This window comes from Pseudorasbora parva, chromosome 17 (assembly GCF_024679245.1).
Source record: "Pseudorasbora parva isolate DD20220531a chromosome 17, ASM2467924v1, whole genome shotgun sequence".
NCBI lineage: Eukaryota > Metazoa > Chordata > Actinopteri > Cypriniformes > Gobionidae > Pseudorasbora > Pseudorasbora parva.
In genome coordinates, this window is record NC_090188.1 from 13937649 (window position 1) to 13964797 (window position 27149).

General features: G+C 36.5%; 3 protein-coding genes across 4 annotated transcripts; 1 reads left to right on the forward strand and 2 right to left on the reverse strand.

Moving 5' to 3' along the window:
- Positions 1–124: 124 nt before the first annotated feature.
- dync2li1 (dynein, cytoplasmic 2, light intermediate chain 1) lies at positions 125–7169 on the reverse strand. The gene is made up of 13 exons (XM_067422496.1): positions 7026–7169; positions 6745–6877; positions 5790–5824; positions 5632–5701; positions 5435–5523; positions 5144–5324; positions 4991–5059; positions 2534–2611; positions 2298–2377; positions 2132–2202; positions 1397–1494; positions 1222–1314; positions 125–295 (listed from the first exon to the last, which is right to left on the reverse strand). Exons 1-13 carry the CDS (start codon positions 7037–7039, stop codon positions 233–235), a joined length of 1074 nt encoding a protein of 357 aa, XP_067278597.1. The 5' UTR covers positions 7040–7169; the 3' UTR covers positions 125–232.
- A 333-nt stretch (positions 7170–7502) lies between these two features.
- On the reverse strand, positions 7503–19464 carry abcg5 (ATP-binding cassette, sub-family G (WHITE), member 5). 2 transcript variants are annotated; one of them, XM_067421583.1, is made up of 13 exons: positions 19294–19464; positions 18012–18133; positions 17457–17593; positions 15132–15230; positions 14792–14924; positions 14042–14181; positions 13323–13452; positions 12973–13186; positions 12350–12555; positions 11089–11227; positions 10745–10930; positions 10453–10565; positions 7503–7956 (listed from the first exon to the last, which is right to left on the reverse strand). In XM_067421583.1, the coding sequence occupies exons 1-13, from the start codon at positions 19446–19448 to the stop codon at positions 7772–7774; spliced, it is 1959 nt and encodes a 652-aa protein (XP_067277684.1). In that variant the 5' UTR covers positions 19449–19464; the 3' UTR covers positions 7503–7771. The 2 variants fall into 2 exon arrangements, with proteins under 2 accessions (XP_067277684.1, XP_067277685.1); XM_067421584.1 differs by lacking the exon at positions 7503–7956 and adding an exon at positions 10222–10358.
- A 189-nt stretch (positions 19465–19653) lies between these two features.
- abcg8 (ATP-binding cassette, sub-family G (WHITE), member 8) lies at positions 19654–26873 on the forward strand. The gene is made up of 13 exons (XM_067421582.1): positions 19654–19787; positions 20233–20334; positions 21455–21602; positions 21703–21941; positions 22058–22190; positions 23579–23848; positions 23928–24090; positions 24214–24309; positions 24400–24599; positions 24764–24840; positions 25395–25662; positions 25744–25871; positions 25955–26873. Exons 1-13 carry the CDS (start codon positions 19722–19724, stop codon positions 26090–26092), a joined length of 2028 nt encoding a protein of 675 aa, XP_067277683.1. The 5' UTR covers positions 19654–19721; the 3' UTR covers positions 26093–26873.
- The last annotated feature ends 276 nt before the right edge of the window (positions 26874–27149 follow it).

Consider the following 27149-nt stretch of genomic DNA (forward strand, 5'->3'; position numbering starts at 1 on the left):
ATATTTATATATATATATATATATATATATATATATATATATACACACACACACACACACATAATAATTAATCACAGTACAAATATATATATATATATATATATAGATGTGATATATTATATATATAACCATCCTTTATTACATAATGGAAACATTATTTTTAAGTCCATGTGATACAGTAGAATAAGTTAATGCTGAACCTGCTGGTCTTCTGAAGGGTTTTGAATGAAATCTATGAATCTAGAACCAAACTTTTCCAGGACTTTGCTTGTTCTCTCTTGTATTGCTCCAGCTCCTGAGAAAAGAGACAAGAAAAAAATATGCTTATTGCTATGCAATATTAGCCTAGAAATCTAGACGCACCCTAGTGGCAGCAAATCTTATCTGCCGCCAGTGTCGTCTAGCAACTCTCAATACACTTCTGAGCTGTAAAAACCAAAATCTGGTCAGGCCAATCGCATTGTGTATAGAGTTGGTGGGCGGGGCTTAACATAATGACGGCAGAGTTCCGCTTGCGTGCTACTAGTAAACACAGAAGCTGGTGAACAGCTGTCAACTCTCTGGTTACCATACCATCATTATATCAAATATTTAGTTTTGTGTTCAGCAGAAGAAAGAAACTCATACAGGTTTGGAACAACACGAGGGTAAGTAAATGATGACAGAATTTTCATTTTTAAATGAACTAACCCAGTTTAACTTTTTTTATCTAATACTTTGTTTCAGTTCGTTTTTCATTTAAGTTGAAGTACTAAAAATACAAAAACTGCAATAAAAATTATAATAATACTAATAAAAACTGATCTGGATATTTTGGTCCATTAGATTTGGCTTTCTTCCTAACACTCTAAACTTCACACAAAGCAAGGACATATACTAAAAAGAAGAAGTTTAGAGTTTGAAAACATCAGTCACTGAATGACATACAATAGTGACCCTTTGTCACTTATATTGGCTGATTAGTGCAATCACTTGGTAGTCAGCAATAACAGTCTAAGAGCAGGTGAGAGGCTACTGAAGGGCAGCGGGGTGAGGTGCAGGGTAACTTTCAGTCATATACAGAACTCTAAAGCAAAGCAGGGCAGAGGATCGGTTATTGGTACAGTACAGTGTATAACTCAGCTTTACTGGAGGGATTATAAACGCACAGGACTAGAGGTTACTAGAAGACAAACATCTTAAGGCTGTGGTGATCTACCAGTGGCAATAAGGTGTCTGTACCTGGTCTTTCTGGGCTCTGATAGAGTCTATTAGAGGCTCACTGTACTGGGGGTCTTTGGCAGGGTCTTTCAGCTCTTTGCGTTCCTTGGTGTTCTGGAAAAACAAAAAGGATCAGGGTCAGAGAGACATTTAATATTTGTGTGTGTGTGGGTGTGTTCACAAAAGCAAAAAGTACCTCAAATGGGAAAACCCTTTCAAAAACTTTCTTCCAAAGATCTAAGGGATTTTTGGCATGTAGGCTCCCAATATCAATGTCAGAGGAAACTGGGGGACCTAGAGGATAAACAAATCCATGCAAATGAGAACTTTGCTACGTTTTAAAGTACAACTGATTTAAATTCATAAGTAAAATTCCATATTTAAGATTTAGGGATAGATATACTAACAGCTTGCACCGGTGCAAACATGTATAACATTTATACATTAATAAAATTATATATTCAAAATGTATTGCTTAATATAGTTATACACTGTAGTTCAAAAGTTAGGGATCAGTAATTTAAAAAAATAGTAATAATCTTTTATTCAGCAAGGATATGTTTAAATTGATTTAAAGTGTCAGTGGAAACATTTATTTAAAGAAATCTCTTTCAAAATGAAATCTCTTCTTTTTTTTAAACCTTCTGTGCATCAAAGAATCCTTAAAGGAATAAATTACATTTTTAAATTTAAATAGAAAATAGTTACCGTATTTTAAATTGTACAAATATTTCACAATATTAATGTTTTGTTTTATTACTTTGATCAAATAAATTCAGGTAAGCATAAAAGACTTCTTTCAAAAACATTTTAAAAAATCTTAGTGAACCCAAACTTGTGAACGGAAGTGTATATTAAATATGCTGATTTAAGATGCATAAGATGTGTCTGTTTGACTTCAACCAAAACAACGGTAAAATACATATCTCACCGATCTGACTGAGGGAGTCTGATCCTGCTGGAACAGCCAGAGGTTTGCTAGGGTCTGTAGAGATAGACTTTCTAACAGAATGGAAGATAAAAACTAAAACAAATGATCTTTATGAATGAAGAATATCTCAAATTTAAAGTGCATGAGAATAGGGAAAGTTTCATACGGTCTTTCAGTCCCAAATGCCAGCTGATTAACAAAACTCCTGCTTTTAGACATCGTGGATTCTGACTTGCTACTGGTGAACTATGGAGAGACAGAGAGCATTCAGAACAACACTGACCATTGCCGATTTGTTTTTTCTAAAGCTACAAATGTCTGAAAGTTACAATTTATAAAAAATTCCAAATTACATCAAACTGTGATAATTTCTGAATCTCTTTTGTAAGAGTTTAGGCTTACGATTAATGACGCTCCATAGAAGTGGGCTAAGAAGCGCAGAGTCTTACAAATCACCTTCCTCTTCTCAGAATCAAAGTCCTAGAAGGAGACAGTTCAACATGAATCAGATGATGAATATAACACTAGGTTATTATTCTAGCAACTATTTTTACTTTTTTTTTTCCTCAATATTTATTTTTTTTTAAAAAATTGGTAAAAAAATCCAGCTTTGAAGCGTTAAAGGGCAGGAAACTAGCCTGGTCTTACCAGACTCTCGTACATTTCATTTGTACAGGGAGTCTGGCCACTCTCTATTGACAAGCGCTAACTTCCTTGAAGATGGGTACTCTTTTGAAGTTTAAAACTATTGGATCTGCCCAGAGCCATAACCAATCACATCAACGTCATTGTTCTCAGCCACTACCTCTGTTTTCGCAGATTGGACCGGTTAAAGTTTGATCAGTGAAAACCAGAGAATATACCGCAATCCCAGATGGAGTACTGAAGGAAAATGAAAATTGAGCGGAAGAGCGTAGGAGCCAGGCTAGCAGTAAACAATTTCTAAAAAACACTGTTGAAAGTGGATTGGACGGAGCACCACAACACACTTGTAGCCAATCAGCAGTAGGCGGCGTGTCCACTCATAATGGAGGAGGAGAGAGAGCAGGAGGACGACTGTAGAAAGAGAGATGGCTGAGAGACATTACAAAAGAGAAAAGTTTAGAAGAATATCTCTAGAAAAAAAAAGAGTTATGCTCAGGCAAGAGCTTAAGGACCCACGGTAATATAAGAAAAGCTTTTCAGCACTGCAGAAGAGGGGAGGCCTGAAAAGATATTGAAGGCCTGAAGAGATTGCATTGTTTCTGCTCCATACATGAGTCACATTGGTTTTGCTTTGTTTCTCAGAACCAAGACACGCTGTTGTCGTAATGTTAGCGATAGTGACAGGACAGTTTTGAGTGTCGTGGAGCTGCTGGCGACTAACAACAAACTCTTATATTCTCTTGTGTACTGTATGTTCATTTTTTGTTCTTCCTTGTCATTTGTTCATCATCTTTGCTTTATTTTTCACAAAGAATGAGTTTGCTTTGCTTCAGCTATGATAAAGGTGTTTTGTGGGTGGAGCAATTAAGAGAGGGGTGTGTTAGTTTGGGTTGATTTCAAATATCAACAGTGTTACTCAGAAATCACTTACTACATCTTTAATTTGGTTGTTTACCATACTATTTACCATACTTTTATGGTTGTTTACCATACTATTTAAAAGGGAACCTATTATGCTTTTTACGCAAAACAAAGGGGGTAAGGCCTGGTTGACTTGCATTAGTGTGTTGTCACCCGAGCTGAAACTTGCAGTCAAGGTAAGGGGCAGGACATTTCTTGAACACCCTCAAAGTATTTGACCAATCACTACACACTGGTCCAGGCAACCAATCATAGCCTATTGCACTTTTCTGAAGGAGGGGCTTCATAGAGATTGTAACTAAACTGGAGATGTTTCTCAATGTCAAGGATGCTTCCTTGGAAGGACTGATCCTTCCAAGTCACTTCCTTCAGAAGCTAGGCGAGGCTCCTCTTTAGCATTCGGAGAACACGTAAATGGAACTGGCTAGCAAGTGCGCGTCATTGCGTCATTACGTTGTTGAAAAGGTCCGATTTCGGTATGAACACCTCCGTTTGTTCCTTGGTCCTTGTTAAAAAGATGAGAAAGCTATTAATAATGCTGTAAATGGTATAATATTAACGTTAAATTAATTTGTACAACTTAATAATTATTTATTAAAGAAATTGTTAAATGACAGGTCCGTTGGCCATCAATAACGTAATTTGTATATTTGTATGATTTTTAAAATCAATACGGTAGTAATATGTTATGGTTTGTTTATATTCTTATTATGTGTGTGCGGGCAGTCGTCCGTGAGGGACTTTTGTTTTGTTTATTATTTATTAAAGTTGTTGAACGTTCGCCGGTTCCCACCTCCTTCCTTCCCATCTACGAAGGAGTTAACGCGCCGACTCCCCCAACGTCTTACATTTTGAAGATAGCAAAGCTGCGTGCATAGGATTGTGGGTGATTTGAGAGTGGGAAGGCAACACATATGCATCCTCTCCTGTATATGGCATATTTTTCGAATGAAGGACTCAGTCCTTGGTTGAAATTCCGAGGATCCTCGACATTGGAACAGTCCTTCGACGGATGTCGATGACGTAGCATCCTCGGAATACTGGCTTCCGAGGATATCCTTCCTTGACATTGAGAAACGCCTAGAGCATTACAGACATACTGAGAAGGAGGTGCTGCATTAATATAAAATATGTAAAAAAAATGTTTTTTTGAACATTCAAACATGGAAACCTATTCTAGTAGACTTTATAAAAGGGCACAATATTGCCTTAAACCAATCTGTAGTATTCCGTGTATACTATGCAGAGAGCTAGCATTCTGAATCTGAACATTCCAATGCAGTGAAGTTTTACCTGAAAGATGTCAAATTTGCTGCCAATTATGAGAAGCGGAACAGGGAAAGGGCTGATGAGCTCTCGGTCCTGTTGAAGTGAGATCGTTTCATTTAATACACTGCAGCATTAATGCACACACTCGATTTAGAGTAACTGTATCATCCTCTCTACCGGATAGTCCTTGTGGAGGATTCGTGGGACTCGTTGTTTGCCTGATCTGGATTCTCCTGTCTTCTGGATGATGGCACACACTTTTTCCACCTGACTTCGAGCTGATCCGAGCAGCCTTTCCATGGTCTCCCACAGAGCATTAGGTTTAGACAGATCCAGAACAAGTACTACAGATAAAGAACTGCAAAAATAATTGTATTTGCAAAATGTTTGCCACGGCATTTAAACAAAAATTCAAATCCGGCAACTTCAACTTCTCAGATTACCATCCTGAGTATCTGTGAGTCTAACCTGACATTGTCAATCGTGATAGGAATCTGAACAAGGTCAGATAAGGAGATACCACCTCCCAATTCCCACAGATGTGCAATGTCTTTAGGCTGCAGAGAAGGAGAAAATAGACATTTATCTACCCAAAGATGCTTTTATATAGATTAAAAAGGAAATCAGTTCTTATAAAGAACTGAAGACAACATTGTAGATCATACCGTATTATGCCCTCTTGCTCGTCTACCAAAAGTGTACTCCAGTGCAAGAGTAGGTTTAGCTGCTTCATCTCTGGTTTAAACGGGGAAAAAAACAAATATGAGGCGACATGAAGACTCCTAAAGAACGTCAAATGCACAACATGACACCTCGCACTTACCTGTCAAGAAACCGCAGTAATATTGTTGTTTTGCCCTGAAATATAAGGTCAGATGTTACGTTCTTTATGTGATGTTGTTTTCTGACAATAGAGGCTAACATATTTTAACCCTATAAAGCCTACTGTATCATAGTTCATTTTAGTTTTTAAATTGTTAAACATGACCAAAACTTTGCTACAAAAAAACCTGTTGCACACAATTTACCACATGCCTTCTCACCTCTGATTCACAGTTCATACTTTTTAGCAAGTGGACTCAAAGTTCATACTTTTTACTGCACTGAAGAACCTTTGTTCGGTTTACACGATTATACGTTTGTTTTTTAATCATGTAAACAGGCAAATATCAAATATGATGCAGTGTTTATTTTATCATTGTATTGCATTGCATTACAAAACTACAGAGCACAATGAATACTACAGAGATTTGATCTCTGTTGATCTAGAACATTTACTTCATTTTATCGAGGGATAGACTGACAACAGATATTTATATGCATTTTATGTAAGTTAAAAATTCAAAAATACAAAATAACGTATTTAATGTTTATATTAATTTAACAAATGAATTGATTTAATTGGCCATATAAATATCAGCAATTGTTTTTGCTCAGTTTGAGGCTCTGAATAAATCTGAGGTGTTGTTCTTTCTTGTGTGAGTTACTGTACATGATTCCCTATATCATACAACTGTATATCGGCTATAAAAACCTAAATGCGTCAAATATGACAGTTTATTAACCCTGTAAAGCATGACAAAAATGGTCAAGAAAAGCTATTTTCCTAAATGGAACAGTTTATTGAAACTTTAGACTTTTTTTTAAACAAAAATTTTGATTAGACTTAGATTAAAATTTGATTTTTGTTTAAAAAAATGTCTAAAGTTTCAATAAGCTGCTTTTCTTGACCTTTTTTTATTTTATTTTTAAGTTATATATTGTAGGCATAACGTTACCCCTGCTTTACTGCCCATAAAGAAGACTGTTCTCTGTGTGAGGGAGTGTGCGTCCTCTTCTGCATCCTCTTCATCAGTCCTGTTCTCTCTGCCACGCACTTCCGCTGCAGCAACGTCCCATAATGTGTCCGAACTAAGAGACAAAATCATCTGAATAGTAGCATCTGCATGTTTACTAGGCGGTAACTCTTATTCTTCCTCATTTGGGTAAGTTAGCTAGTAAGCTAGTCAACTTGACCGAGAAATAAAATAGCGTGTAAATAGCCCAACTGGCAACTTACTTTATTTTAGGCATTATCACAAGTTGTTTTTAAAATGGTCAACATCGAAGAAGCGAGTTTTGATTTAGTATAGTCCTGCACTGATGCCTCAGTGTTTTATAGACTGGACTGAAGAGGCGCCGCGCTTGATTACCGTTGCGAGGGGTAACGTCACCGTTTGATGATGAAGGCACTTAGTGCACTATGGGAAATGAAGTTTTTCTTATTAAAAATGTGTTCTTATTTTTCATTCTCATTTGTTTTTATTTGTTGTGAAAAAAACTCTATATAAATGTGGACTGAAGCTTTTGGGTAGAGAACAAATCTTATAGCTAATATTTTGATGCCGTCAATATGATCATGGTGTATGAAACATACAAATAAAACTTGGCACAACACTCAATGGAACTTCTTTCTGTATACAATTAATACAATTGCTATTCCTTTACTATACAATTAAATTTTACTTCTTTCTAAATTTTAAAAGATTGGGATACACATGGTTTATTTTTTTATTAAACATTTATGTATAATAGAGCATTTACAGTCACATTTAAAAAAAATCACAATATATACCACAAATAGTAATGGTGAACATTGCGGAGAAAATAGATCTATAACTGTGGAAAAGGTATGCATTGAGCTTTCACATTTGTTTGTTTGTTTGTTTGTTTTTTATATAATCAACATATATGATTTAGGGATATCCTATGTACAAAATGTATACACATTTGCTTACAGGCACAATAACACACACATACAGAAGCTTAGCGTCTGATGAGGTGGTCTCGTATCTTGAAGCTGATGATGCCCAGTATCACGAGCGCAGGCAGGAAGGCGTAGAGCAGGAGGAAGTCTTGTGTGTAACGTGAGAGAGCTCCAGGATAACCTTCTTCTATGATCATATTTCCACTGTCTACCAGACAAGCTCCTGGCAAACCAGCTAAAGGGGCTAAGAGCAAACAGTTAGTCAGCGGATGTCCATTTATATGTTTTAAAGATCCCATGAAACCAAAAGTAACATTAATCCATATCTATCCATGGTAGTCCAGACTTTCTATATGATTCAGACAAAAAATGGATCAGTACTCTTTTTCTTTTCTTTTCTTTTTTAAGATATTACCTTTTATTCTGCAAGGGAATCAATTTGGATTTTTTTAATGTTTATTCAAAATTATTTATCCATGCACATAATTATTTTTAATATACAAATATGCCCTCATCATTTTGAATCAAAAACTTTTTTCATTTTCAAAATATTGTCTTTTCACTCACATAAAAAAATAATTTTCTGATGCATGCGACTTTGAATTGATCAAATTACATTAAAAACATTTATAATTTTTAAAACGTTTTCTATTTTAAATAAATGCTTTTTTTTAACCTTCTGTTTATCAAAGAGCCCTGAAAATGCATCATGGTTTCCTCAAAAATATGAAGCAGCACAACTGTTTGAAACCTTGAAAATAATAAGAAAATGATTTCTGAAGGATCATGTTACACTGAAGACTGGAGTGATGATGCTGAAAATTCAGCTTTGCATCACCGGATTAAATTAAATTAAATTACATTTTAAAAAAGTTTTTTAAGAACTAATACGATTTAGCAATATTCAAGTTTTACTGTATTTTATATTTAAAATATATTGAAATAGAAAAGGTATTTTAAAGTGTAATGATATTTCAAAATATTACTGTTTTTATTGTATTTTATTTATTTATTCAAATAAATGCAGCCTTGGTGAGCAGAAGAGACTTCTTTCAGAGACATTAACAAATCTAACTGACCTCAAACTTCCGTGTGATGGTGTAAAATTTTTAAATTCACAAGGTCCTGGAGGGCCACTGTCCTGCAGAGTTTAGCTCAGACCCTGATCAAACTCACCTACCTGCAATTTCCTTGTACCTGTGAAGACCTTGATTAGCTTGTTCATGTGTGTTTGATCAGGGTTGTAACCAGGGATGGAAATGAACTTTTTTGTCCACTGGCCACTGTGGCTGGTGGATTTCAAAATCTACCAGCCACTCAATGTTTTTACCAGCCACCTTCTTGTTTTTAACTGATAATGTGTAACTGTATGAGAAAATTAATACTACAAGCTCTACAATACTTAAGCAGTTTATTAATGAAAATTAAAGTCTTAATGAAATACGGACATTTTCTCTTTCTCTCTTAAACACACACAAACCATGAACTGATTTACATTTCATTAAAGGAGTAGGGCTCTGTGCTCTGTGCACCCTTAATTTATGTGGCATTTGGATGATTCTTGGTCTTTTATGGCTTCCAGTTTTAGGTTTTTAGTCCCAACAATAAAACTATTCGTTTTTTCTGATGAACTATTCATCTTCTGAAGCGTGTTGACGACATACCGAGCAGAACATTGTCAGTAGGGAATAGGATGCACCGAAATCAAAATTCCTGGCCGAAACCAAAAAAAAGAGGAAACCAAGGCCGAAAGCCAAAACACTTAAATAAATTATGCTAATTATTAGTACCATTGCATTTATGGCTAATGCTATGACTGTGTAAATTTACTAAAAATCAAGGCATTGCAATTGCATATATTAATATTAAAAGTTTCAAATAATAAATCAATTACACATTGCAACAATCCACAGTATAAAATACAATTCAAACTAAAATGTTTAACTTGACCTCACTCATGTGTACATTAAATAATAATGTACAGGCCTACAGAAAGGTACAGAAATTGAATAAAGTAATCAAATGTAAAATAACTGCATATTTACCTGTTTAAATGAAAGATGAATATTTATTAAACTTACGAAAGCTATGCAATCAAGAGCAGTGAGTGATGTCTTTATCTTTTGTTTGACATTAAACAGACAGCAGTAAAGGCTACTGCCCCTTTAAGAGCTAATGCAAGAGCGCGTCGTCTTTCTCGACTGTATAATGTTCACTTAAGGCATATACAAGCGCAAGACTTGAAAGATAACTCAATATTTGCACGCTGTGAGACGTGTGCGCGCTTCCGGATAACAGAGAGATCTTCTCACAGTGCGTGCGAGTTCTCATTCACGTCTTCTGGCTCTACATCCAGATGATGACGGCGAAAACGACTGGTCATATTCGAACATACAGCAGCACTCGCATGCATTGAACAAAGTTTACAAAGAGGTGAAACAGTATGCTATTTTTATTTACCTGCCACGGTGGCCGGTAGGTGAAGCGAGTTTACCCGCCACAACTCAAAATCACCCGCATTTGGCTGGTGGCGGGTGCTAATTTCCATCCCTGGTTGTAACTAAACTCTGCTGGACAGTGACCCTCCATGATCGGATTTGAGGAACCCTGGATTAAAATAACAAGCACTTGTCCCATATCAACCTCCTGTTTTAATGGGAAATTCATCAAAACTTCAAGCCATTTTATAGGGTCCATTTTGAGAATGCATGAGACTGAAGAAGACAATGATTTTTCTTACTGCAGGTGAAGTTTAGGCCATAGAACTCAGTGACGATAAGGAGCTCACAGCCGTACTTCTGGAAAGTTAGATAACTCAGCCACTGGAATACTACAGGCATTTGTTTAAAACCCCTGAAAGAATTATGAAACAAGACATTTTTTAAGAACAAACTTTGCACATGTGCATTATAATCTGTTATCTATGAGAGTAGATTTAAGTCAGTACTGTGCGACATTCTGAACAATCACGAACAATAGTGAATTCCTTCAGTACAAAAAAAGAAAAGTGAGTATCAAAATCATTTCTTCACCTTAGAAATCCAGAGCCCACCATGATTCCAGCTATATTGAGCAGAGCGACCCCACTGTTGACCATATTGGGGTCTTGAACGACACCCAACAAGACCAGCGTTAAAAGTTCACCTACGATGTGAGGTACCATGACCACTGCTGAAAAACACAGGAAGCGCAGGGGATCTGGGTTCATCCCAACAACCCTAAAACACCAAACCACATGCAAAGAAACAGTCACAATCCATAAATCAGTCATTTTTATTTGATTCTGAGGACATTCCCCTGGGTTTGAACCCTAATTACCCTGGCCTGAGCTCTGATGAACTCAAGGAGCTTTGCACAAACACACACCCATACCTACCAATACAGGAAAGAGGTGAAGATGAACACACTGATAATACTGAAGGGCAGGATATGGATGATGTATGCCAGAAACATCTGCCATTTCTGGTACAAGCCATCTTTACTCTCCTGGTCAGCAATGGCCCTTAAAGCAGGAACTGTTTTAATCAAGAAATGACAGACAACATTAGACTATTATTCACACTTATTAACTTTTCTATTTATTTAAACTGCAAGAATAGAAAGTGAAAATACAGTAGCAGACATGTCTTGTGTTACTAATTATAGGCTATCTCAAGAGCTCTATGTTCAAGGTCAAGCAATATTTTTTGACATGCTGGAGCCATTTGTGAGGCAATACACCTCCTGTGAGTTTCTCTCTCTTATCGAGTGACCTACAGTGCACTGTGACTCGTATCACTCATAAACTGATATATAAAGGACAGGGATTACAGTTCCCTAAAGCATTGAATTAATCAGTCTAAGGTGCTGCATCTTCTTTACCATCAACTCTGCCCTATAATCTGTGATTTGGGAATATATAAGAATTGTTTATGCACTCATTTGTATGATACATCAGAAAAATGTGCATAATATTAATAATGCTGCCTTTTTGAAATGCAATGCCACAAATGTTTTTTTCTCACTGTTTTTAAATATCATACAATGTTATTTTACTGTCCGCTAGAGGGCGTCTATTCAAAACAAAGGGTTCTGTAGTATGAAGCAGAGCAGGACCGAATGTTGAGGGAGCTAAGCAAGGCCGCTGGAGCGATTGTTGAGCAATTTCATTTTAAAACTTTTTATTATGACGGGACACCGTCGCGGGCACCATTTCCGCTTTTCCGGTCATGAGTGTGAGGTAACGCAGCTCTGTTTATTATATCAGATACATTTAAGTGTGTTTAAAATGATGTTATATCAGTGGCTGCTGTAACACTTGTTGCACACTGCAGTAAGAGTATAAAGCGTTTCTTCCAAATAAAACCGGAAACCGAGGGTAACGCAGATATGACGCAATTGACGCTCCCTCAGACGTCCCGGCTCCTTGGTTAAAATAGCAATTTTCTCACAATTTACACATAGTTCGAAACATTTGGGATATTGTAACTCATCTGAACAAAATATATAACACTGGCCTAGTGGTTTTTGGATATTTTACTGCAAATATACTACATAGTGCATCTTTAAATGTGAAATGTCTAACAAAATCTCAATATAACATGTCTTCTGGCTCCAGAGGTATTTTTAGGCACTTTGACTGAGGAAGAAATACTTACATAGAGCTACAGCATTCAGCATGCCGGTATATGGCGATGCACCCATAGCTTGGTAGATTATGCCGATTCTGTCCTGCACAGCACCTTTTGTTACATCCTTACCCAGCTTCGTGACAAAAAAAGCAATAAAGAGGCCATAGATGAGATTCTGAGAGAGGCGCATGAGAATGCCCATCCTGTCACGAGACACATTACGCACGGTCCGCCTTTGTGCGAGTAAAAGAGAGAAAAATGAATGAAAAACTGAGGGAAAAAATTGCTCTAGCTCTTTAAAGCAGCACTGTAAAAAATGTTAAGTAACAGTAAAGGTACTGGTAGCTCATTGCCCAGACATTATCCAGTAATTTTATGGACATTTACGTTAACCCTTAAACAAAAGTGGAAAATTCAAAATACAGGTAAAAAACCCGTAAAAAAAAATGTAATTTTTTTTTTTTATGTGTTTTTATCATTCATCTGCTGGAAAAAGATCCCTCTGAAAGTGATTCCAACAAATTCGTTTCTCTGTGCCATTATCATTATAGTTGCGGTGTGGATACTGTTATTCTTTAATATTTAGCAATTTTTAGAACTATTTTTATCATTGTAGCTTTTGTCCTTGGTATGTCGTGGCCACTGTTTACCTCAGGAGGACATTCAGTTTGGACAGGCAATTGGGGGACTCCTTGCTTTTGAAGGGGATCATGGTTTTGTCTGGTCTCTGGCAAATTTGCTCGATCCTTCCCAGCATTCTTTTGTAGATCTCTGAGTTCTGGTAGGCTGATGTGATGCCGTGCATGCGGCTGTAGGTGGCGGCTTCCCTCTCGCTGCAGCGTGTGTCCACAGAAGTCAGATCAACTGTCAATTACAAAGGATGATTTAATAAAAGCTTAACTGTTTCACTATATTTTAAGCAGCAAAGATGTATATCTTATAAACAGGATAATTCTCTCAAATTCAAGCTGAAGTCTTAGGTCATCTTCTAAAGTCCTACCATAAATATCAAAGGGGTTGCAGTACTCAGGACACTCGTATCCGCAGCTGCTGAAGAAATCAACCATCTCTTCAGGCTGCCCACAGAACACCAGTTCCCCTCGGCTCATGATTGCTATTTGGTTAAAGATCTGTACACATGTATACATATTTCAGTCATTTGATTAAGCATAATCTTGATAATGCCACTTTGATGTAAATCATTGCGCTGAATGTAAAACATAATACTTTAATACAGCTACTGTATATTGTCATATCAATGGTAATGCTATAACAGTGAATTCAACACATTATGTCATGAAACAGGTTCAATTAATATGCTGTAAATAGCAATTTATTCAAAGCAAATGTTAGTCAGCAACATTTGCCATAATGTAATTGTATACCTTACAAAAGCATTAAAAGAATTACTTTTAGCCATAATGCCTCAAAGTCTGAAACCTTTTATAAACTGAAATTGTGTATAATTGTGTATTGTGCAACACAAATAAAATGTATCATTCTTGAGTGTATTATGAGTGCATGCTGAGTCCTCAACTTTTTTGTCAACATGTATGAGTAAACTAGCATAGAGAAGCATCATGGTCTAAAAGTCACATAACTCAAAGACACATTGGCTGTACTGTAGGTCACATGGCTGATGGGCCACGGCCTGCTTCTTACTTTTAGTTATCGGCCCTGAGTGTTAGCCAGAGCTAAAACAGTACAGAGTCCACTCACTCGGAATAGTTCTGAACGGGGCTGGTGGATGGTGACTATGACTATTCGATCTCTTCTGGCCAGCTCAGCCAGCAGCATCACTATCTGATTAGCCGTCATGCTGTCCAGTCCTGTGGTTGGCTCATCCAGGAGAATCACCTCTGACGTGGCATAACGCACAATGGAAAAACAGGAAAAGAAATAAAAACAAACTTTCCAGAAAGTCCACTCTCTGCCTTTTGAGAGACAACTTTGAGTGTCTTATTAATTCAAGTAATTAAAGCAATTAATAGATTTGCCTTTGTCTGAAGTTAGAGCCAAATTAATTGGCTGATGAATTAATTTACTGCTTGATTGGAGAAGGCAGCAGATGAAAGCCACTTATAATTGCTGGTTTGTGTTCAGTTTGGAGTGGCCTCAACTAATCCTTAGTCTACGGTCCCAGGAGACCCCTGAGGTCCAAAGAGCCAGATAAAGGATCCAGAGGGACCCTCATAGACCTCCACTTAATATTAAAACTGTGATAACCAACTTTTAATATTCTACTTCAGTCCCTTTAACTCATTTGTCCATTCCTCAATAATCCTTTGAGGGGCTTTGGGTCACTGTGCTGGTCGCTCTGCATTTAAATAACATTTAGACTTTAATAATATTTCGCAACTGCAGCACATGTGAGGGTTGCATCATCTGAGGAAATCAACACATGCTATACAGTGTTTGTACATTATACCTAAACAAACATTACACTAGTATGACTTAATAAGTACTGACTTGGGTCCTGAAGCAGCTGGCTAGCAATGGAGACCCTCCTTCTCTCTCCACCAGAAATACCTGGGAAAATGCGGCCTCCAATCACACTGTGAGCCACATGTCCCAAACTCAACTCTGCCATGACAGCGGTTACCTAGGGCAGGTCACAGTGGGATATGGTTATTAAAAATGTATGAATGGTAATGTCTCTATCATAACTTCCTTCTCTACAAAAATATATGTATTTGAGGTTTATTCAATTTATTTGATTTAATTATAAATTGTGAGTTTTTCCAAATATAGACAATTTGTGGTGACGTGGCAAATTAGTTGCGTGTGTCTGTGAAGGGAATGAGCTCACCTTCTTGCGTATGGCCCGAGCAGAGTGTTTTCTCAAAGAAAGTTGAGCAGTGTATGTCAGAGTCTCCTCCACAGTCAGGTAGCTCAAGAGATTGTCACTCTGAGAGAGAGAGAGAGAGAGAGAGAGAGAGAGAGAGAGAGAGAGAGAGAGAGAGAGAGAGAGAGAGAGAGAGAGTGAACTGGTTAATGTTAGCTAACTAAACAATTTTCTGAAAATAAAAAGTTTGAAAATTACCAAAAAATATTGTTTATATATTTATTATTGTAAAATATTGTAAATTATTACTTTTTTTTTTTTTGGGGTGAATTGTCCCTTTAAACATGTTCATCCAATAAGAGCTGACCTCTGGTATTCTGTATGTGAGATGTGCAGGTACAGTGATGCGTATCAGCTGTAATATGCATTCTTAGAGGTAATTCTGTTAATGTATTAATGGTTGACATTATCGACACATACAACATTTCACAATTTGTAAACTTTGCTCCTGATTTGGCAAGTGCTCTTAAAGGGTACATAACACACACAGTTTCTGCCAATCTCATGTCAATCTTGAGTACCTATATAGTATTGCATCCTTCATGTCTCCGAAGAGTCTTTAGTTTTATCATATTTATAAAAGACAGATATGCTGTACCAAATCTTTCCAAAAATACCCGAGCTCTTGCAGGCATGTGAGCAGAGTGTTGTGTGAGTGTGTTCTTTACATTATACTTTTTGCACATTTTCATTTTATTTGCAGATTGTCAACAAAACACAGACATTACAGCTTAACTCAACTCATGACTGCGAACAAACAAACACACTTGCAGAACTCTTGCTGTTCCGGAAAAACAAACTGCATCCACTGTTCTCTTAACACTGGGTTATTTGGGAAGCTGAACAAGGTTATCTCACAACCCAAAAAAGCACTTTGTGTTTCATGGTCTTAAAACAAAATGGCAGCACTGCCGATGGCTACCGTAACCCGAACGAACCTCGTTGATGGCCTGGCTCTTGCTCTTGCTCTGCTTGATGTGCACAGCATATGCTCATCCGGGAGAAGTGCCCATACAAGCAATTTCACCCTTTATGATGTCATACAGAATCATACTCAGAAAAACTGTATTTGGCACAGAAATACTGTTATACGTCCAACTCATTTTTGTTTTGTTATTTTGGCCATATTTAGCATGAGAATCCAACTCTTTAACAGTGTAAATAAGACAGAATGCATGAAATAGCATTAGACCCCCCTTAAAATGTCACTGCTTTAAGTTCTTATCTGTATCAGGAGTTTATGGCTTGTACAGCCAAGTTCACTGCAAAAAGTATTTCTGCAATTAGCTTTTATGATTAAAAACTTAGAGAAACATCCCTGATTTTATTTTTCTTGATGTAACTAAACAAAATCAACATTTTAAGGCAGCATGAACACTTTTTTACAGTGCTATTGAAAGCAGAATTTAAAGGTATTTTTAAAAGATAATTACTGAAATGAACTACTATTTGGTAAAAAAGTACTGCTGAAATGCTGAAAAGTACTTTCTACATAACATCACTTTCAGACAGTGTCTGTACATTTAGCCCCGGAGACATATTTAATTACTGGATTAGGTTATAGCTTCCTTGCGTCATAAATTAAATCTGCAAAAATTACCTCTAATAATGGCAGTCTTGCCACGTTTATTTAATTTACCGGAAGATATGCAAGAATAGCTCTGAAGAATATTACAATGAACTCATGTGTAACGGCTAAATTCAGAGTTCACTCTAGATGAACTTTACTGCAAACTTGACTGTATTTGTTTAAGTTTGGTTGTGGCAGACATGACCTCTAGATACCTAATCAATCGCTCTTTTTTAGCTATATATAACTTCTACATGTAGCCATGACATTTAGATCACACACACACGTTTGTTTTTGTGACATATGGGGACATTCCATAGGCGTAATGTTTTTTATACCGTACAAACCGTGTTTTCTATCCCCTTACACTGCCCCTACCACTTAACCTACCCATCACAAGAAACATTCTGCATTTTTACTTTATCAAAAAAACTCATCCTGTATGATTTATAAGCATTTTGAAAAGTGGGGACATGGCCAATGTCCTCAAGTCACCCTCTCCTTGTTATACCTATGTTATACCTATGTCATTATACACATTTGTGTCCTCATATCTCACAAAAACATGCCCACACACACACACACACACACACACACACACACACACACACACACACACACACACACACACACACACACACACACACACACACACACATTTGTTGTCACATTGTTTTATGTTGGATAATATTTTAAATTTTAACAAAAACAAATCTCACCTGAAGAACATAAGAGAAACAGTCTTGAAACTGCTCTCTTTTTAGCTTTCTTCCATTCACAAAAATCTCTCCCAGAAGGTTCCCAGAATTTCCAATTCGCCCTGCTATAGCATCTAACAGAGTGGTCTTGCCAGAGCCTTGAGAAAAAAAGGTCAACAAGTTTATTACTTTAAGATATGATATGACATTGACATTTAAAGAAATTATCTTTGCAGCCTTACGTAATGTACAATTGCACTATAAGTGGCCTTGGCTTGTACATTATGTTGCTTACTGTTTGTTAACATTTTAACTTTTTTGTTTGTTTGTTTTGTAAACTTTTTTGTTTTTAAATGTTGTTAGTCATCATGCACTTAAACCCTATAATCAAGCAGAACATCTGCATTTCTTAAAATGTCACATTAACCATTACATTATCATTTTAAATAACACAAATGAACTCATAGCATAGCTGAGTATTTATTTCATAATATCATATTGTGGGCTCTGTAGTAAAAATGTGTTCAAATTCTAAGGAACGTAGTCATTTTGCCTCCCAGGTTTACAGTCACTTACCTGAGTTTCCCAGAATTCCCATTATCTGCCCACTGTCCACATGAAATGACACTTCATTCAGTATTTGCCTTGTCCACTTTTTTCTAAAAGATGAAAGGTCCCACCAGGGTCCTACGCGTTCACTGTAACACACAGCAAATAAAAATGTTTATGAAATAAGAAGTCATTTTAAATGTGTCAGTATTTTGTTTCAATGTCAGCACAGAAAAGAGTAAAGAAAAACACATGTGGAGATGATACACTCTAAATCATGGGTTAACAGCAACAACACAGTTTGGGTAGTTCTTGAACAAACACAGTACTGGGTAAACACAAGACCAAACACATCGTGGGTTAATCGACTGAGCAAGCATACTTTCATGAAAGACTAAGAGCTGTTGCCATACAAAGAGAGAGATGGCTGTGGCATTTAAACATTTGTTAATTGATCATTTCACGGTAATTGCATGCTTAAATATCACAATATGCTCATAACTTAATAACTTAAATAATTCTGCACATTTAAAAAATAAAAAATGTAGGCATTTTAAAAAAAATAACTTAAAAATGCTTAATTTTAACATTGTGTTGAGATTAATAAATATAGTTTGTAACAACAAGCTTCTATATTTCAAAATGTCTTTTAATTTTTTCTTTTTTTTTAACAATATATTACATCAGTAAATACTTTCCTGTTATGCGTTATTTTGATTAATTAACTGAATTAACACTATTAAGTTAATCATGTATAACACATTTCAGTAATAAATAATATTAAAATTCCATCTAATAGAATTGAATAAACCTTACATTTTAATTGAATAATTGAACAATCCTAATGCTATTATTTAATTTAAAATATGTAAGGATTATTCAATTTAATTTGATGGAATTCTATTATTAACTGAAATATGTATATTTTAAATTAAAAAAGTGTTTTAGGGTTTCAAGTTTTAATGAAGTGGTTCAAAAATACTGTTTATTGTGTAACGTTATATGAGTATTAGAAAGCTTAACTTTAAAAGTTCAAAAACATTGGCATTTGACATGATCTTAAGTGAATGCCATTCATTAAAATTGATGTTTGGACACCTTGGTCAGGTGCAGTGATGTTAACAGCTGGACTCAACATATTCGCTCCTGAGCAAACACAGAACTATGTTCATCAAGTACTTAATAACAGGTTTACCATTAACCCGGTCCTAAATTATGGTTGAAGATTCAATGTTAACTTGCATAGTCTGTGAATTAATACAATCATCGATTTCACTGGTTTCATTTCATATCAATGGAATATTCCTACCTCACAGTATAGGACACTTTACTGACGCTCAGGCAGCATGACGGATCTGTGCAGTCTGGGTTTGGACGGGCCGTCCCAGTCTCTGACACCATCTTAAAAGACCCATTCAACCCATTCTTCTGGAAATCGTCCTGCAAGGAATAAGATCGACTCATTGTCTCTCATCAATGGTCAAACTAGCTTGAATATCAACGTGACAGTCAAGTTCACGTCTTCAGCTGTCTGAACTCTCCAGCTCGCATTTCACTGATTAAGCTGGAACCATAAACAGTGACTCTTATCAGTGGAACTTTGCTCCATTTGCAGTATAGAGCTGCTTTGCTCTGCCACATCTCCTCATTTTTTTTCAGGACAACAAGAGGAGCAGGTACTTCTCTAAGCAGGACACCAGACCAGAGGGGCACAGACCCCTTTTCACCACATCCACCATGTCAGACCAGAGTGTTTTCCATTCAGGAGACAGCTTCAGCTCTAGAGAAAAGACACAGAGCAGGGTGAGTTCATAATGGACTATAAATATACAAGCAGTCGCTACAGAAAAGTTAACCTATATCCAGAAGAAGTACACATTTTTACAAGAGCTGTCTTCGATTTCACATTCATAACAAAAGAATAGTATTATTTCTATACTATTGATTTACTTAGTCGAGTTCATTGAAGGTGATTCTGTGCAAATGGCTCTATTACATAAATGGACCCTGAACCATGCAGACGACTCAGTCCAGTTCTCTTATCTGCTGGCATTTGATAGATCTGATAAATAAAATGTGACAATAATCAGCAGAACCTTAATTAAACCTGATCAACTTTAAACCGAAATGGCTGACTCAAAGAACCAAAAGTAATAGATGTTTAATGTAAATGAATGATTAAATAGTTTGGTATTATAAGTGACAGGCATTTAAACCGTGCATCAACTGGATGTTTCACCACACACAGGGTCGAGACACTCTTTTCTCATCTTCAGAGGAGGACAGCAGTCTGTATTTCACTTACAGCGGAGGTCGCAATGAAATAGAAGTCCGCAATCTGAACTATGAGGTAATCTTTTCAGTCTCATTTACATTACAAAACAAATTACTCCTTATATTACAATTTTCTTTCTGTTTTACGCTAAAGTACTTATGAAAGAAGGTCCTAATGCATTTTAGACATTTTATACAAAGCAGACATAAAACATGCAGTGGGCCCAAAAAACTAATTAAGACATTTAAAATTAAAATGAATTAACTAATTAAAATATACAAAAATCTTTAAAATATATGAATTGCAATTAATAATGTGTATACACTGCATTTATTACTTGAGGTCAGTAAAAAAAAAAAAACTGTTTTCTTTTTGAATATATTTTAAAATGTAATTTATTCTTTTGATGTCAAGTCAACTTTACTTATAAAGTACTTATACAATGACGACTGTTTCTTCACAGTGTTAAACAGGAAAATATTGCAACCAAATTTGATTCGGCTGTACAGTCGCTCTGAAGAAAACAGTGATGTCATCAGCTCATTTTAATTTATTATATAGCGACAATATCAGTAAGATCTGTCATATAGTTGATATAGTTCATTTAGTAATTAATTTTATTTGGTATACATATAAATATCAAATTAAGTGGCAAAACATTCTAGGCATTGTACATTAATAAAATATTGTTCCATATGACAAAGAAAAAAATTATAATTTTCTGATTGTCAAACATTAGTTAATGTTTTTTTTTATCCTCAAAAAAAAAATCAGATGGCTGAAGAATGGCTCAGAATCAGAAATTGAAGTTAGTTGCCACTTTGTATATACAGCTTGATTTAATGGGGTCTGGCAATTATTGTTTAATCTATAAAAAAAAGTTTTTAAAATAAATCTGTGTTAAGCAAAAATTGCAATATTAAGTTCTTACTTTCACCAAATACAATCTGTAACAAAGTCAAAGATAAGAAGCTAAATGTATCATTGGTCATCCCACATTAAAATGTATATTTTTATTAATTATAGGCCAGGCTTAAATCTGAATTCAGTTTTATACAAAATAGGATCTCTGCTCTATCTTTGCGTCCACTAAAGGGGTCCTTGTTCTGTAACAGTTTGAAGACCCCAAATCTAATACAATAACATTCAAACATTTTAAGGGCCCAAATAATTTCATTGAAATATTTGCACACAGCTGGACACAGCGGCACAGATACCCTGGTATGAGAGGCTGTCCGAGTTTAAGATGCCCTGGGAGATGCACAGCAACAAGCAAACGGTTATAAAGGATCTAAACCTGCGTGTGCACAGTGGCCAAATGCTTGCTGTCATTGGCAGCTCGGGTACATCAAACTTTATATGTGCAGAATTCTTTAACAAAGCACCTTAAATTAATAAAAGCATCATAAATATCCAGAAAGAAACAAGGTGTGTTTGTTGCAGGTTGTGGGAAGACCTCCTTACTGGACATCATAACATGTCGAGATGAGGGTGGCTCCATGAATTCAGGAGCGATTCTGATCAACGGAAAACCTTCCACACGTTCCCTGGTGAAGAAAAGCATTGCTCACGTGCGGCAGGATGACCGCTTGTTACCTCATCTCACTGTACGAGAGACGCTGGCTTTTGTGGCAAAACTGCGGCTGCCTGCACACTTCACACAGGAACAGAGAGATCAGCGGGTGAGCAACTGAGATCCTATGGTACTCTATAAGCATAATCACCCAGTTAAAGGTTATGCGTGACTAACTGTGAGCATCCCATCTTGCCTGTTTGGGGGGGTGTTTGACCTTTACAGGTAGATGAAGTCATTGCGGAGCTGCGCCTGAGGCAGTGCGCCCACACACGCGTGGGGAATGAGTATGTGCGGGGAGTGTCAGGTGGCGAGAGGAGGAGGGTCAGCATCGCTGTACAGCTACTCTGGAATCCAGGTGAGTCTTTGACACACAAACATAGACCGAAGAGACTTATGCTTAAAGTCAACAGGAAATCAAATGTGACCTTTTTTACATTAAAGCATTTAGCAGAAGCTTTTATCCTAAGTGACTTTGCATTTAAGATAGCCTATACACATTTTATCAGTTTATTAATCAAACCCATGACCTTGGAGTTGCTATAGTGCCATGCTCACTGTTTAAGCTTTCATAAATGTTTTTTTTTTTTTTTTAGCATGTTCTTAATATTAGTTTGGATGATTCAATCACATTTTTATATGCATAAAAATGTTTTGTCTTTGAAATCAAACGAAAAATAGTTCCGAATAGCTCTTATTCAGAGCTACGCGATGACAGGAATGAAAGCAAGGCTGTGAGATCACTTATAATTTTTGTAGTTCTTTTGTCTACTGAAATTTCTTGGAAAGATCAGCAGAACGATCAAAAAACACATTAAATTACAGTACAACCACTGAAGAGATGTATGTCTACCGGTATATCCCTCACGGTAAAACTTTCATTTTCTTAAAAAAAAAAAATTAAAGATGGCGCTGCTGTAGGTAAATGATTAGCTGGCTACGAATCGAATCTTCGTGCGATTATGAGGGTGATGATACTTGTACGCAACAGTTAACGTTAAATGAACAAGAAGTTAATATCAAGTAACTTACTGTACATATTAGTTATGTTGTCTACTTTTGTTTCGCCAAACAGCCAAAGCAGAACCGTTGAGTGAGTCTCCGAGCAAAAACAGTGTTTTTGGAACCATGGTTTGAACTATCGGTTGACGGAACTATTCTGACTCGCCTGTTTTTGTTAATTTATTGATTATTTCGAATAATTTTGTTTTTATTAAATTAATTAAGTCTACGTCTTGAACGGAAACCCGAAGACGGCATAAAAAGCTAAAAAGATATTAAACCAGCTAAATTAAAATTATAAGGTAACTCGAAAGTAGTAGGGTCAACTGCACACCATTTCATGCAGATTTTAGAGTCATTAAAGAGTGACTTTAATAGTCATTACAAGAGCAATAATATATTTAATTAAATCTAAAAATAATTTTAAAAAAATACAATAAACTGAATAAAAGTAAAATACTTTTATATTATTATTTTATTGCAACTATTGCCAAGACAGCATTAGCTACTCAACCAGAATAAAAAATAAAAACTATATAGGTAGGCTATTTTAAAACAAAACAAAACAATAAAAATGACAAAAACACAATAAAATTACTAAAACTTTGACTAAAAATTAAATTTTATTGAAAAATATATAAAATAACAATTAATTAAATGTTTATAAAAACGGTATAGTTACAATTATACTAAAATAGCACTGGTCAACTCAGAAGTTGAATCATGACTTTGATGTGTTTTCAGGTATTCTCATCCTAGATGAACCTACTTCAGGTCTGGACAGCTTCACGGCCCATAATTTGGTTATTACATTGTACCGTCTGGCTCGCGGGAACCGCCTGGTGTTGCTGTCAGTCCATCAGCCTCGCTCGGATATCTTTCAGCTCTTTGACCTGGTGGTGCTCCTGTCTTCTGGTTCAGCCGTGTACTGCGGTCAGGCCAAAGACATGGTTCCTTACTTCACTGCTCTTGGGTACCCGTGTCCAAGGTTCTGCAACCCCTCTGACTACTACGGTGAGTGGGACGGAGAACCGATGCATTTAGTTGATCATGTGGTTTGGTATTGTATCTGAACTGTGAACTTCTCTTGCAGTGGACTTGATAAGCATTGATAGGCGCAGTCCTGAAAAAGAAGCACAATGTTTGGAGAAATCCAGGACGTTAGCAGCCCAGTTTGTAGAGAAGGTAAAGAACACAGAGGATTTCATGTGGAAATCAGAAGATTGTGGTCCTCCAGCACTGGACACCACTCAAAGGTCAATTTTGATATTGGTATTGTTATTTGTTCTTTCATACTGAATGTTTTATTATAATAACCTCAAATACATCAATGAAAATAAAAAAGCACAGCAGCTGATTATACATTTTCTACAAAACAGTGTTCCTCCTGTCTCGACAAACGAATCAGTGGTCACAGTTTCCAAGCAGAAGGATCGCCTGCCGGGAAAAGTGCATCAGTTCACAATCCTAATCAGGTAAATAAACTGGAAAACACTTTTTATTGTAAAAATGTTTAGCTCAAAGTGTTTCCTGAAAGCTGTTTTGCTGTCTTTTTTCCCCCCCAGGCGGCAGGTATTTAACAATTACCGAGACCTTGTGACGCTGGTGGTTCATGGTTTGGAAGCCTTGCTGATGTCACTGCTCATTGGTTTCCTTTACTTCGGAGCTGAGGATGTGGGTCTTTCTATTCAAGATACAGTGGCTTTGCTCTACATGATTGGAGCTCTAACACCCTTTGCTGTGGTGCTGGACGTCATCGCAAAGTGTGGGTAAACTAGCAGTTTTGTGTGTGTGTGTGTGTGTGTGTGTGTGTGTGTGTGTGTGTGTGTGTGTGTGTGTGTGTGTGTGTGTGTGTGTGTGTGTGTGTGTGTGTGTGTGTGTGTTTGTGTGTCCTGAAGTCCAGTGGTGTAATATTTTGTTTTTTTACAGGTCATTCAGAAAGAGCCATGCTTTACCATGAACTAGAAGATGGCATGTACTCGGTCACCTCATACTTTTTTGCCAAGGTAGATAAACTGCATTATATAAGAGCTTCAGAAATGACAGTGGTGTTGACGTGTAGACCTTTGGTACATAGCAAAGCATCAAACGGTCATGAATCAGCGGATTGATTCATGATTCGGATCGCGTGTCAAACTGCTGAAATAACATGACATTGGCGATCTGAATCATGAATCAATCCGCTGATTCATGACCGTTTGAATCTTTATTTGAGGTTTAAAAACAAATGCGGAAGAGAAGACAATACTGAATAAAGTCATAGTTTTTGCTATTTTTGGACCAAAATGTATTTTCGATGCTTCAAGAGATTCTAATGAACTAACTGATGTCACATAAGGACTACTTTGATGATTTTTTTATTCCTTTTCTGGACAGTATAGTGTGCCTACACTTAGATCCGCTGTCAGACTAAATATATAATATCTTAAACTGTGTTCTGAAGATGAGGTCTTAGGGGTGAGGAACGACATTAGGGTCATTAATGACATCCATTTAATTTTTGGGTGAACTAACCCTTTAAGGTTAGATGAGATACTTAAAGCTCCAGTTTCTCTTTCAGGTCCTTGGTGAGCTGCCAGAGCACTGCGCCTTTACACTGGTATACGGTGTGCCCATCTACTGGTTGGCTGGGCTCAACAGCGCTCCTGAGCGCTTCCTTCTCAACTTCCTGTTGGTGTGGCTGATGGTGTATTGCAGTCGCTGCATGGCCCTATTTGTGGCGGCAGCCCTCCCAACATTGCAGACCTCGTCTTTCATGGGGAATGCTCTCTTCACTGTCTTCTACTTGACTGCTGGCTTTGTCATTAGTCTGGAAAACATGTGGCTAGGTAAAAACATCACTGAGTTAACACGACTGAAACAAATCTGCTAGTATTCCTTGAATTAATACTGATTTTCATCACTTACAGTGGCATCTTGGTTTTCCTACATATCTTTCATGCGCTGGGGTTTTGAGGGAATGCTGCAGGTTCAGTTCCGTGGGACCAGACTCCCAATCTCTATCGGAAACCTCACTGTAGAATTTGATGGTATTAAGGTGAGTAACACTGACCTTACTGAATAACTATCTGGTTTATAACCATTGATACAATTACATTAAATGTTCCACTTTGTTTTCAGGTCGTGGAGATGATGAACATGAACCAGTATCCGCTGTATTCCTGCTACCTGGTGCTTATTGCTGTCGCTTTCGTTTTCATACTGCTCTATTATCTGTCACTCCGATTCATTAAACAGAAATCCAGTCAGGATTGGTGAGGAGGACAAATCAAATCAGCAGCAGAAAATCTGGTCCACAATGCCAAGAAACCAATGTTATAACGACAGATCTTATAAAACAGTCAAGTAAAATAAAGCTCTAATCAATATGAATATGTTATGACAAATATGTTGAAGATTCAAAGTATGGAACTCTTTACAGTCAGTTTATTCAGTGCACTTATGCATACTGAGTTCAATCACAACAGAACAACCTCTGGAATTTGAAGCTATCGTCTGAGATATCTGGGTGATGAGGCTGAAACTACGTTAACTAATATTGAGTTTCACTACCACGATCTGCCGCTGGATGGCAGTAACATACTATGTCTTTTTTCTCACTCTTTAAAGTTGACTTAATTATTACTTTTTTTTGGTAAACCACCATACGTCGCGTTTGTAGCCACCTTTGAACATTTTCAACATATCAACAATTTACTGTAACATGTCGCAATGTAGATTTAATTTATGTATTACCCTTTTTTATTTGTAAATCATAATCTTTTGTATGTATAATGTTATTAAACAGTGTACTATACAAGGAGCTTTGAAAGCTTTGTTAAATGTTTAGAAACCCAAATTCTTGTATTAAATAAATGTTAATATGGACACTGCACTTGTGCAACATACAGATCTACATGCTAAGATTTAGGCTTACTAATTTGCTACTCAGAATGTATTTGATTCCACGTTCAACATATATATTATATATATGTTATATTTTTAATGCAGCACGATGTTAAACACAGAGAGAGATACAAATAACTACAACTGGAAGAGAAATAAAAACGAAAAAAACAGCTGATAAAACATTAGGCTACTTGTGTTTAACATTTTAATACACAACCTAAAGTCAGTGTCACAGTAACAAATTTATATACTAGAAATATTCCGTCTGATGTCTCTTTATAAGAGATATCGGTAGCACTGTTCCCAATGTGCATGTTTATGTACTTATTATAGGCCTGTGTTATAGCTACTAACCCTGAACCTATACCCCTAAAGCTAACCTTAAGCATTTAGTTACCTTTATACTACTTTGGTAGGGTCTGTGCTA